A 12,338-nucleotide genomic window follows, 5' to 3' on the forward strand; every position below is an offset into this window, starting at 1 on the left:
TATGATTGTCGCTGAGTGAATTTTTTTCTCATATGAAGCTGATGAAATTAATTGAATTGCCAAGCATGAAGCAATAAACTAAAAGTGTTTAAAACAACTAAACTAGCGATGAAACAATGACAAGATATACAAACGAAAACTATTCAGAACTTGACTTGGGACAATTATAATATGGATGACCCACTGGAAAGTTTCCTATTATGTGTGTGAGCGAGGATATAAGCACGCTGGAAATACTCATATTGGTACAGTGAGGACAATCGTTGAATATAGGACATTACATTTGATATCAGAGCCGACTGCTCTTAGTACGATGTGGTTCGGAACGAACCAAGCGGAAGCTGGTGGACACGTGACGTCCGGGACAGAAGAGGGCAGGGGTAATCGTCGTTGTCATGAGGTTGCATTGACAATGAGCGGTTTCTGACAGACTCCTAGTTGTGTTTGGATTTGTGAGAGTTTTTAAAAATTGAAAAATAACTTCATACTACAATGAATTTGAAATCCAACGTAATGATTTAAAAAATAAATGAAATCATTATCAAGTTGATTTATCAAAACAAATCGATTAATTTGTTATTATGAATTCAAATCAAACATTCAAAATGCATTCTAAATGAATCTATGTTTGATGAATTTTCCACTCATTTGTTAGTTCATTATTTAAAAGCAAGTATATCCAATTAAATCAAATTCTCTATACAATGCAACCTCTGTCGTGTTTGGATTTTTTGACTTGACAAAGCTCAAGTAATTTTAAATCAACTCTATATTAAATATATTAATAATAAATATTTAAAAAATTTACAAATTTATTTAAAATATCAAACTCTATTTATGTGCAATTTATTTAAAAAGAAAACAAATGAGAGAAGATAAAAAGTGGAACTTTACACGCAAAACTGACCGCAGCCCCATTCTTCTTCCATCATTTCATAATATCCTTTTGGTTTTTTATTTCAAATCTCTGAAGTTTTCTGGAATTTCTCGGAAGGCCGATAATTTCAAGATCACAATTTCAGCTGTCGCCTCTCCTATCAAGATTGGAAAATTGGTGTGCTCTCCGCCGGCCAAGTATGTGAAGAAGCTTCTGCATAAACCCTTTTGTATTTTGCCATGATTACTGAAAATTCTCGCATTTAATAGTGATTACTTGAAAATAACTTTAATCTTCAAGCTTCTTGGTTGCGGATCGCATATTTCCGTGTTTCAATAATTTTTGCCCTGGATAGTGACAGATCCATCATCAATGAAAAGCGGCTATAATTTTTGGGCATATGCCAGAGGAATGGAAAAGAAAAATGGAAGTATTTAAAGAATTGATCTCGACAAATATAATTTATTTATTTGTAGCATTAATGTAATTTGAGTCCGAATGTTCGGCGTTGCACTTGAATGTCAGTTGATGTCTATTCTGGTTGCGATGAACAAAAAAAAAAAACCTCATTTAAGTTAGCTTGTTGTTTGATATTTGCTGAAAGTATCGAACTGGATTCTATATTTCAGAATTCAGGAAGTCAAGTGTTTGATTCCACAATCACCCAAAAGAATTTACAATGTTCTTAATTTTTTTTTGTCGAAGTGCTCATTTGAATAGTTGTTTGTAACTTCTGTTTTCTGACCAGTTAGAGAGATGGGTGTATACCTGAGTACTCCCAAAACGGAGAAATTTTCTGAAGACGGTGAGAATTATAGGCTCAAGTTTGGTCTGTCTTCCATGCAGGGGTGGCGTGCTACTATGGAAGATGCTGTAAGTAATATATTTTAAAATTCTATCAGATTTGATCCCTTTTTTACAAATGCTTTTTGTTGGATGCAATTAACTTGTTTTGATATAACATGGGGGGAAGATACTCCCACAGGCCCCTACACATATAGCATAGAGAAAGAGAGAGGAAGAACACACAGACTCTTTCCATCCCCGCAATAAATAGATGTATGGAGGCAAAAATAAAGATATTGGCTGTAGTAAAATTAGATCCTTCAAGTCTGGGTGTACTAAGATATTACGGGCTCTGATACTAGTGCACATATGTTCGATATTATCATCATTATTCTTTTTGAGTTGCTTTGATTGGCATCGTGTTGTTTGTTAGGTTTTTATCTGGTGTATATATTTTAATTAAGATTGGTTTTTTATCCTCCTTTATTTCATGTTTAAATTATTGCTTAATTTGATGTCATTGATTTTCTTATAGCATGCTGCAATCCCTGATTTGGATGCTTCAACTTCATTTTTTGGTGTTTACGATGGTCATGGAGGTGAGTTCATTGTAAGCAAGTTCTATGTAGATGCACTCACATATTCTCATAACTCATGTTTTGTTCAATATTTTCCATGTGAAAATAATTACTTTTTTTTTTGGTTCTCTTGTATATTTCCCTCCGCAGGTAAGGTGGTTGCCAAATTCTGTGCTAAATACCTTCATCAGCAAATGCTCAAGCAGGAAGCATATTTAGCCGATGATATAGGAACTTCAGTCCAGAAAACGTTTTTTTAGGTTATTAATATTTGACTATATTATTTGGCATCAGCAACTTTCATTAAATCTTATGTGTTCAGCGCAAGTTTTTTTTATTGCATGTACTTTTAGACTCATTCCATGCTGCCCATGCGAAGTGTCAGCAGTTCAATTTCAGACCTAAAAAGTGTAACGTGCATGCACGACTTTTACAAAAGCTTCGCGCAAAGATTTCTGCCAATATCTAAAATCATGACAGACTGCGTTTAGCTTTTGCCAGAGAATATACATCCATGCAAAAGATCCAAAAGTGATTTGAATAGTCCTTTCTTTGACAGCAATTGTGTTTGAGAGAAAACTATATGTTGTCACGCTGAAAGCAAAATATCGTCATCTGTCTATTTGTTTTGCATATTAAAGGAAAAGATGGTAACTCTTAACAATCCAGGTGCTAGAAATGTCTACAATGTTTGTTCACTTGGACAAGAATTGTAGTTGGTTAGTTTTTTTTTAACACGCATAAAATTCTTTGGGTTGAAATGCAATACGAATATACGTTTATGTATTACTCACATACTCGATGAAAAATTCGGTTGGTATCGCAAAGGAGACCCTTCGTTTACCAGTAGAGTCTTAGAAATTTTCTTAGCTAAAAACAGTCTGGAGGATCCTAAGATGCTTAATAATTTAAGCTTTTCTGCATGAAGTCAGGTGATAATTATTGCACTTTTGATGTGTGCTAGGCGGCGTTCCACCACATTGAAATATACTTGGATGGATATCTGGACGGTCAAATTCTATTCCATTATGTTAACATCATATGATGTTTAAATTATTTTTTAATTCTATTTACTATATTTAACTTATACTGCTTTTGATATGAGGTGGAATGTGTCGATTTGTTATTTGTGCATTCCTGAATATTTCTTTTTACAGATATTTCTGCAATGAAATGCATCATGTACTTTTTAAACTGTGGGACTGTGGCTGGTAACTAAGCCTATGTAAACTCTTTAGAGGCTGTATAGTACATCATTTTCTCAAAGAAAACTCTCACTGGTATGACTGGTTTGTTTTTCTGATATGCTGCAATAACATAGCGAATTATTGGAAGTTAATGCTTAGACTGCAGTTCCAGCGAGTGTTTGGAACTTTTTGCCTGGAAGCATTGGTGTCTCTTATTTCATTTGTGTGTTTTCTCCATTTAATGTGTCATTTTCTGTTGTTTATACAGGATGGATGAGATGATGCGGGGGCAAAGAGGGTGGAGGGAGCTGGCTGTCCTGGGAGATAAAATGAACAAGTTCACTGGCATGATAGAGGGTTTGATTTGGTCTCCAAGAGGGAGCGAAAAGAATGACCAGATTGATGATTGGGCATTCGAGGAGGTGCTCATATTCACTAATAGAATAGCTAAATTTTCTTTCCTTGTCTGTAATAATGCATCCGGTAATTCATTGCATATTTGACTTACTTGACCTGCATTGCATGTTACAGTGCAATGAATAAGCATGATATTTATATATTTAATTGAGTCTGGTGATGATGTGTCAGTATTCTGATATATATGTTTTTAAAGTTTGGTTGATTGCTATGCACAGGGGCCACATTCTGATTTTGCTGGACCAACCTCTGGAAGCACTGCTTGTGTTGCTATAATCCGGAAAGACCAGCTAGTTGTTGCAAATGCTGGTGATTCTCGCTGTGTAATTTCTAGGAATGGTCAGGTAGAATGTACTATTAGTATTTTTGCCATTGCTTGTTTATACTGTTCCAAAATTATATAAAATTGCAATGTCTCCTAACTTCCAGTTTTTCTCCTTTTAATTTTTTTTTGACAAAAAGATAATATTGTGTGCTTCTATCTGCTTCAGGCTTACAACCTTTCAAGAGACCACAAGCCTGACCTCGAGGTTGAGAGAGACAGAATCTTCAAAGCTGGTGGTTTCATCCATGCGGGTCGTGTCAATGGCAGTTTAAATCTTGCAAGGGCTATAGGTGCTATATAAGTCTGCTTGGTTCTGTTCTTGGCTATTTTAATTTTGTAAAACATTGAAAGTTGGTAAATCGCTTATGCTTGGCCATGCGTTTGATCCTTTATTGGGACATTGCTATCGATTCCATGACAAAATCTGCAATATAACATTTTGCACAAATTATAGTTAATAAAATTAAAATAAAATAAAAGTACGAAAAAATATATGGTTTTTTATAATTTACCTGTTTTATTTGAAAGGATAATTGACCAGTTATAATATCCGGCAGGTGATATGGAATTCAAGCAGAATAAGTATTTGCCAGCCGAAAAGCAAATAGTAACTGCCAATCCAGATATAAATATAGTACGTTATTTCATTGTCTTCTATTGTGAGTTGCTAATTTTCATTGTTGCATGCAACATTAAGTTTTGACTCCTGTTCTTGCTGTAATGGCAAAAGGCTGACAACCACCGTGGAAACTTTATCAGAAATTTAATGTTGTAACCAGGCATGATACTTCAATTTGTTGAATTCTTGCATGCGGCTGTTTCTTTACTTAATTCTACAGAATACGTGATAACTGATAAGTGTAAAATATTTAATGAACCAAATTGGGACCAAAAGTATTCAATTGATTTTGGTCATGGGAATTCAACAGTTTTTTCTAACCAATAATTTCAGTGAGCTGAAAATTATTTTTTATGTTATTTGTATTTCACATACTTGGTCACCTCCTGGTTCGTGGGATGAAACAAGGTAAGATGTAATGATGTATAATATAGGGTAATAAATTGAAAAATATGAATAACATAAGGATGTATAATTCAAATTACTGTAGAACGTGAGCCAAACCCTGGAATCTGGATGAAATAAGAACTTGGAAATAATCAATGTGTCATCCTTTGCAACAAACCGTGCCTTAGTGAAATTTGGGATCATTTATTCAAATTTGGACGAATAAGAATGTGGAAATATTCATTTTTTTCATTTGGAGGGTTATTTGTTTTCTTGGAATAAATTTTGGGATCATTTATACTATAAACCATTTTGTCATTTGTTGATCTGTACTGAAATTCGAAGGGATTTGGTTCTTGAAATGGAACTGGTTCTTCTCTACCTACATGTTTGGTAATTATCAGCCTTTAGGTTGGCCTTTTTACTAAACTACGTTCAAGCATACATTCTCCTATTTGGTGTCATGGATCAGTACTGCAACTAGTGAACGACTCTGCGCCTTTGGACATGTCATGCCTTGATTGTAGAAAATATAACTAGATATACTATGGTCTAATAATTTGCAGTGGAGAATTAAATATTGCTCTGTTATCCGAACCTTTCATAATGAAATCTGAAGAACTGTTCTGCTTATCGTAAGCCATAGAAATAATGATGCCACTTTTCTTAATTTTTAACCAGGTTGAACTTTGTGATGACGATGAGTTCATTGTGCTTGCCTGTGATGGCATTTGGTATGCTCGAAGAACTAAAACTTTGTTTAATCTGTATTTTAGATGCTCAAGGCAATCCTCTTACGCGGTTACAAAATTTTCAAGTCCACTGCACTGTTTGAAGAACGAACTCGAGCTTGTTTCAGTTGGTTTCTTCCTAAAATTTTAGTTTTTATTGTTTTTCTCACTCTGACTCCTAATTTTACTGTCAGTCCTGTAAATTTGTTATGTAACAAAAAATTCTTGATGCGAGACTTTGTACGTCTTCACAGTCAAGTTGCTAATTCTTGATACTTTCCAGGGATTGCATGTCAAGCCAACAACTGGTAGATTTCATTCGTGAGCAGCTTAAATCTGTAAGTCCTTGGATAGTTTATGGAATGTTCCGAGTCTTAAATCTTGAACTCATTTAGTCTTGTTTGGTTTTCTCTGGTTCCTTTTTTTTTTGTTGATATAATAATTGAGTTGAGCATGTCATACTCCAAGAAGAACGTGTAACATTTTATTCTGCTAAGTATCATTTTGATTGTGCCATCTTTTACTTGATTAGAGTCTTTCGTAACGGAGCATTATCACAAAAGAAATATGTTTCTACCAAATAGCTCGCAAAAACAAACCTGCCAGGTGTCTTGTTTGTTTCTTAAATGACACACAGTGTATTCAGTTTCTGTAGGTTGAATGATAATTTGATTGAGTTCTCTGTTTTTACCATTGAGGAAGGGGGGCGAAAGTTGAAAGTTCAACACTGTTCAGAACTTAGAGGTGTCATTCTAGTAATTCATAACTTTTGTGTGAGGGTTGCAATGTTGTGATTAAAATCATATCATTTCACTAGTGCAACATTCTTGTGTGGCAGGGACGAACCCAATATTTACAATAACAGGCGGAGAAGGGGGTGTTAATGGGTATTACAGATTAAAATTTCAAAATGTTTTAAACTGAGTGGCGACAAGCATCCCCTCCGCTGAAAGCCTGGTCTTCCCACCGAATGGTAAATTGAACATTCTACTTGAAATGTTGTGGGAAGGAAATTCTCATGTGGTTTGGTGGAATCTTAGGTTTTTACTCTCACAAATCTGTTTGAACGTGTTCAACTTACTATGTGGATCCCATGCCATGTTTGCCTATAGAGTATAGACTCAGCCCATTTATATTTCGCGTGCTTGTGCAGGAGAGTAAGCTGTCTGCTATCTGCGAAAAAGTTTTCGATAGGTGCCTGGCACCCACTGCTGGAGGCGAGGGCTGTGACAACATGACCATGATACTGGTGCAGTTCAAGAAAATCACACCATCGAGTACATCTTCAAATGACAAATCCTCCACTTCTAAGGAAATAAAGCTCGACTCAAAGCCAGCAGAGGCTGAAACATAGACTGCCTCTTCTGTTAAGCAACATTCGATTCTAGTGTTTGAAAGTTCCAGTTAGTTAGTGTACAATCAATCCGGTTGGAGCAGATGCATTCTGAGGACGAACTGGAATACTCCTCCGGTTGTCTTCAAACTAAATTTGAATTCGACGAAGTATTTGCATAGATGACTCAACAACAGGTTCGAACATCAGAGGTCTGTAATACATTTCTGACATGTTTGTGTGATGGATGAATTTTCACTAATGTTGATATCTGAGTTAAAGTTACAATTTGAATGGAGGTTTAGCCTTTTGTTCTCGATAATTTTTGTTTTATGATTATCTATATGCAATATATTAAATAATTTGTTGTGGTGGTGAAGTCTACCATATTTATCTCAAACCTTTCATTCTCAGCATAATTTCAGTTCCACCAATTAAATAATACAAATTATTAACATAGTAATAAATATTTCTATATTTATATTCTTTCTTTAATCCAAATTAACAATAATTACATATGATTAAAAAATTGTAACAAATATAATATTAATTATATAAAAATACATGTAATGTGTGTGCGTCTATTGTGCATATACAACGTGTGTGCTTAGAAGCTAGTAATATATTGTGCTCGCTAGAAGTCAAGGTTTTATTATTAAGGTGTACTTTGATAGACATAAAGTACACTTATTTAAAAACATTATAAATAAAACTTCTTGTAATTAAGGTTTTTTTTAAAAAAATTATTTTAAAGGCTACAATTTGGTTTCGATATCGTATTTTATTTAGGGTAGGTCTTTTGTGAGACGGTCTCACGAATCTTTATCTGTGATACGAGTCAATTCTGCCGATATTTATAATAAAAATTAATAATTTTTCATGGATGATCCAAATAAGAGACTCGTCTCACAAAATACGACATGTGAAATCGTGTCGCACAAGTTTTTGTATTTTGTTTAGTAGAATAGGATGAGAAAATCTTGAGATATTGTATACGATCACATGTGAACATGCCACATTTTTTTAATACTTTCTGTTTTTTGTTTTTATTTTTATTTTTTTGGATGAACTTATTTAATAGATAAATTAATTTTATTCGAGAAATAATTTAAAAATTGGATATAAAATAACATATATATTAGTTTTATTTTAAAATTATTTTAACAATTTTATTAAATTTGTTTGATTAATAAAATGCATATTTAAAATTTATCCAGATAATCAATTATAGTATAGATAAATTAAATCCATGATTTTAAAAATCTCATTTCAAACAGATCTTAAAATTATTTTCTGAAAGAGGAAATCGAAGGTTTTACTAGCGATGACAACTTTTCCCATGGGTCTGGGGCACCGTGGGGAAAACCTGAAATGGGGATGGGGATCTCCGATTTTTCGGGTTTGGGTTCGGGTTCGTGGATTTTTTCAAAAAAAATCCTCGATGTAATTTGGGGCAGATATGTGATTACTATCCTCATCCCCGAAATTCTCGAAACCGCCCCGAAAATAATATAAATAATAAAATAATAGTATAATTAATATTAATAATATAATAATATTATTATTTTTAAAATATTAATAATCTTATTATTATTGATATTGATATTAATATTATCTATAATAATAATAGAAAATAATAAGTTTGACTTGAGAAAATCTTCGAATTCGTCGTCGGCCATATTAATATTTTTGAAATGGAGATGAGACGGATTCATATTAACATTTTTGAAATGGGCATGGGACGGGTACGAAAAGTTGATACCCAAGTTTCGGATTCGGGGATCGCAAGAATTGAAAGAGAACGATGGACAGCGGTGGTAGCAGCAGTGGGGGTAGCCATAACGTGATACCCGAATCAGTTATGGAGGCTGTGAGGAGAACATCAAGAAACGTTGAAGATGTGGAAACGAATCTGGAAGAGTTCCTGTCCTACTGTGATACAGAAACCCTTTCCCATTTACAGCATCTCGAAAGAGCAAATGTCCTTTTGATGATTGCCAAAGCCAACACCACCCTCTTTGCTTGTATGCAGATCATGTTTTGTCATTTCATCCATGTTTGTTCAAAGATTAAGCATGCATCGTTGATGTGAAGTTTCAATTTTTTTTATATCCTATTTTTCGTATTACAATGGGAGTTATTGAAAGCGATTCTCTAATTATTATTTTTTGATTGGTGTGGTTTACAGTGAGGTTGAGGTGCAAGGGCGTGGATCCAGATGATCATTCTATCAAAAGAGAATTTGTATGTTTCTTTTTATCGCAGCCAATGTTGAACTCCTCCTCCCATACACTCAAACTTTTTGGCTTATGTGGTCATGGTGTTTAATTTGATGAAACTACCTGATTTGAGGTTTTTCATCATATGCTTCGTAGATAAATAAGTTTCTTTTCGTTTCTTGATGTAGTTGTATGTTATAATCGTTTCCTTAGTCTTAATTATACTTTTCTTGTTTGTTACATTAGCTCTTTACTTCTGATAGCTCTGGTTATAGATTACATTGAAATGAGGTTGGGCAGGGATGTTCTTGTGGTTTCGTCATGCCATTGCATGTTAAATAGTTCCCTATGAGGTTTGGAAGGGTTCTTGTTCCTCCATAGATGATTAATGCATTAGCCATTCATGTTATCTGGTATCAGTCTCTCAGGGAAGGGATGACAAAAGTTCAATTACTTCTTGGATTCTTGATGACCTATTGACTCAAATAAATTATTACAGGTCTTCAAGTTGGAGTGCTTGTTTTTCTTATTTGTTATTTTTCTTGTAGTCACACATGTGGATATGCAAAATTTCAATTTAATTTATTAACAAAATTAGTGGTGGTTTCTTAATTGTTTCTGTTGTGTATGATTTTTTGATTTTTTAATGCACACAATTTCTAGTATTGGTCTTATCGGATACGAAGTTGGTATTGTTATTTATTTTTGTTTATTTTTTCCTGTTTGCAATGAATTTAGGAGAGATTGAGCTTGTATGAGAAGAAATTGAAGCAGTGCATGGACTTGAACAAAGGTATACATAAACTTCCTTTCATTTTCAAACATTAAGACATTACAGTAGAACTCTGCTCAGATTTTTCCTTTCGTTGTATTATTGTTTCGAAAACATATATTTAAGGCTTTTGTAATGTACAAATAACCGTGTTACCTTTTTCAAGCATAATTGCTTATGGTATTGATCATAGTTATCAATGCAAAGACAAGGGCCTGACACAACTAGGTGCAGGGCACAGCCGGATGTGGCTAATTTGCCCTGATGCATTCCAGGGTGCAGCAGTTCAAAGAGGCACGCGGCAGGGTGTGCCTTGGAGGAAGGCTCCAGTTGCCATAACTTAAAAAGACCTTAAATATTTAGAAGCCTTCTTTTTTCACCCGGACTGTAGGCTGTAGCCCTTCCCTTTCCCGTGCCAGCAAGACTTAAAAAGCTTTAAAACTCCATAACCAAGAGAAAAAGGGAACCCACTACAATCATTCAAAACTCCCGCAAATGTACCTCCCCTATGTGAATGTGTGAGAATCTTAGAAAGAAAAGCTAACAACCTAACATGGAATATGCAAGAATTGTGAGAGAATAAGCTTCTTGAAAGAAAATGTCTTGAAGAAAATGGGGAGCAGTATCTGTATTTAAAGAACTAAGAGTAGTTTTATGTTTTTCAATTTGTCACTCATGACTTTTGTATTTTTTTTATTCCTGAATATCATCGACATTGCCCAAGAGATTAATAAGAGTGTCATATAGCTGTTTACACATGTCATGCATGCAAAATTTTATTTGAATCAGACATTTTCATCAATCTACCACTAATATTTTTTTGGATTCCATACATCATGATTTGTGGTTTACCTTGTTAGATAAGCATATTGATAGCAATTAACACTCAACTTGGAGTTCTTATAATATAAGTGAAAATATAAATTTAAATAGAAAAATGAAGTGAAATGAATATTTGAGAATTAATGTTGTACATAAGAAGGGATATTATACAAACTAATAAAAAAATTATTTATATGCCTGTTTGATTTTTTGTAAGTATAGTTTGGATGCCATATATTAAAATTTTCTCCTTATACTGATATTTTAAAATGTTATGTATTCTTGTGTTTCTCTTCGTTGACGCACATCACCTTGCGCTTTGCGCCTAGGCCCCATGGCACTGCGCGCTTTAGTGAATTTGCACTCTAAATGATCATGGTATTAGTTACTACTCATCTAACAAGTCAATGGGAACTGCTTCCATCAATTATTGACGCCTTTATTTCCTTCATGTGAATGTGAAAGTTAGATTGTATGGTATATTGTCTTGAAAATTATATTTCAAGTCATATTTATGTACAGTGAAATTGGCACTTTCGTGTGCACTATATCTGCCATTTTGGTCTTACGATGGCTAATGTTATCTGTGAGAATGGCTTTACTATCGTTGTCCAACTGTCGCTTGTTTTTGCAGCGCCTCTTCGACCTTCAACAACCATTAATCCCCAAGCAGCTGCCCGCTTTATTGATCATTCATTGCCTGATCTTTCTCGAGGTATATGATTTTGTTTTTATAGATATGTAGCATTCATGTATAGTTGTCTTTTGTGCAATAAATCGATTTTGCAGAGCAGAAGCAGAGTATGAGGGAAGTAATTCAGGGGGAGAGCCGAAGGATTAACTATTTGGAGAGAAGTATTCAAAATAAGAGAAAATATCAGGCACCGGAGAAACAATCTGTTCGTTCTGCAGCTCAGGAATTCCTCGAGAAAGCATCACGTGAACTTCTTGGTGATAATAATGTTACAAAAGGACCTTTACAGTTTCAATCTGAGGATCCCGAGGACGAGTCGTAAACTCTGAATTGATCCTCTGGTAGACCTCTGGTAGACTTGTGTTTTTTCTTCTGCAGTTTCATTTGATTTTGCTCATAAATGTTATCTTTTGACATGTGATTTCACTGTCATGCGAGAAACATTTCTTGGTTTTATAGTTTCCTTTCACAAATTGTGGGTTGTGTGATCCCTGAAAATGAAAAAGAAACTTGATTCTTTGTTTGGTATCTGCTGAAGTTCTATGGTGAAGTAAAAGAAAACTAAAGAATTATTAGACTTTCTTATATGTT

The 12,338-nt window shown here is 34.2% G+C and overlaps 2 protein-coding genes and 1 long non-coding RNA gene across 4 annotated transcripts in view; 2 read left to right on the plus strand and 1 right to left on the minus strand.

The window, feature by feature from the left end:
- LOC142517821 (uncharacterized) overlaps nucleotides 1–12,338 on the plus strand; it is a 50,949-nt gene that overhangs the window by 35,402 nt on the left and 3,209 nt on the right. Inside the window, exons 2-6 of one of the 2 annotated variants that reach the window (XR_012813394.1) lie at nucleotides 9,023–9,264; nucleotides 9,429–9,484; nucleotides 10,198–10,252; nucleotides 11,688–11,768; nucleotides 11,848–12,088. Coding sequence is in view for 1 of the 2 variants with exons in the window: in XM_075620282.1 (XP_075476397.1) it covers nucleotides 9,045–9,264; nucleotides 9,429–9,484; nucleotides 10,198–10,252; nucleotides 11,688–11,768; nucleotides 11,843–12,069 (639 nt within the window). In the remaining variant the exon portion in view is untranslated. Of the gene's footprint in view, nucleotides 1–9,022; nucleotides 9,265–9,428; nucleotides 9,485–10,197; nucleotides 10,253–11,687; nucleotides 11,769–11,842; nucleotides 12,089–12,338 lie in introns of both variants that reach the window. The other variant, XM_075620282.1, reaches the window with a different exon arrangement.
- Nucleotides 885–7,562, plus strand: LOC142517822 (putative protein phosphatase 2C 60). The gene is made up of 11 exons (XM_075620283.1): nucleotides 885–1,074; nucleotides 1,626–1,750; nucleotides 2,199–2,262; nucleotides 2,392–2,497; nucleotides 3,694–3,850; nucleotides 4,064–4,189; nucleotides 4,337–4,460; nucleotides 4,728–4,804; nucleotides 5,858–5,910; nucleotides 6,191–6,245; nucleotides 7,061–7,562. Exons 2-11 carry the CDS (start codon nucleotides 1,634–1,636, stop codon nucleotides 7,259–7,261), a joined length of 1,080 nt encoding a protein of 359 aa, XP_075476398.1. The 5' UTR covers nucleotides 885–1,074; nucleotides 1,626–1,633; the 3' UTR covers nucleotides 7,262–7,562.
- On the minus strand, nucleotides 9,594–10,234 carry LOC142517823 (uncharacterized). The gene is made up of 2 exons (XR_012813395.1): nucleotides 10,112–10,234; nucleotides 9,594–10,077 (listed from the first exon to the last, which is right to left on the minus strand). It is a non-coding gene; the product is annotated as an uncharacterized LOC142517823 (long non-coding RNA).

Source organism: Primulina tabacum, chromosome 11 (genome assembly GCF_025594145.1).
Source record: "Primulina tabacum isolate GXHZ01 chromosome 11, ASM2559414v2, whole genome shotgun sequence".
Lineage (NCBI taxonomy): Eukaryota > Viridiplantae > Streptophyta > Magnoliopsida > Lamiales > Gesneriaceae > Primulina > Primulina tabacum.

What these genes read in the sequence shown, in the direction of transcription:
- LOC142517822 (XM_075620283.1), top strand. Translation starts at nt 1,634, where the DNA reads ATGGGTGTATACCTGAGTACTCCCAAAACGGAGAAATTTTCTGAAGAC. An exon ending in TCAGTCCAGAAAACGTTTTT is followed by an intron (nt 2,498 to 3,693) that starts TTAGGTTATTAA and finishes CTGTTGTTTATA; the next exon opens with CAGGATGGATGAGATGATGC. An exon ending in CTTGCCTGTGATGGCATTTG is followed by an intron (nt 5,911 to 6,190) that starts GTATGCTCGAAG and finishes GATACTTTCCAG; the next exon opens with GGATTGCATGTCAAGCCAAC.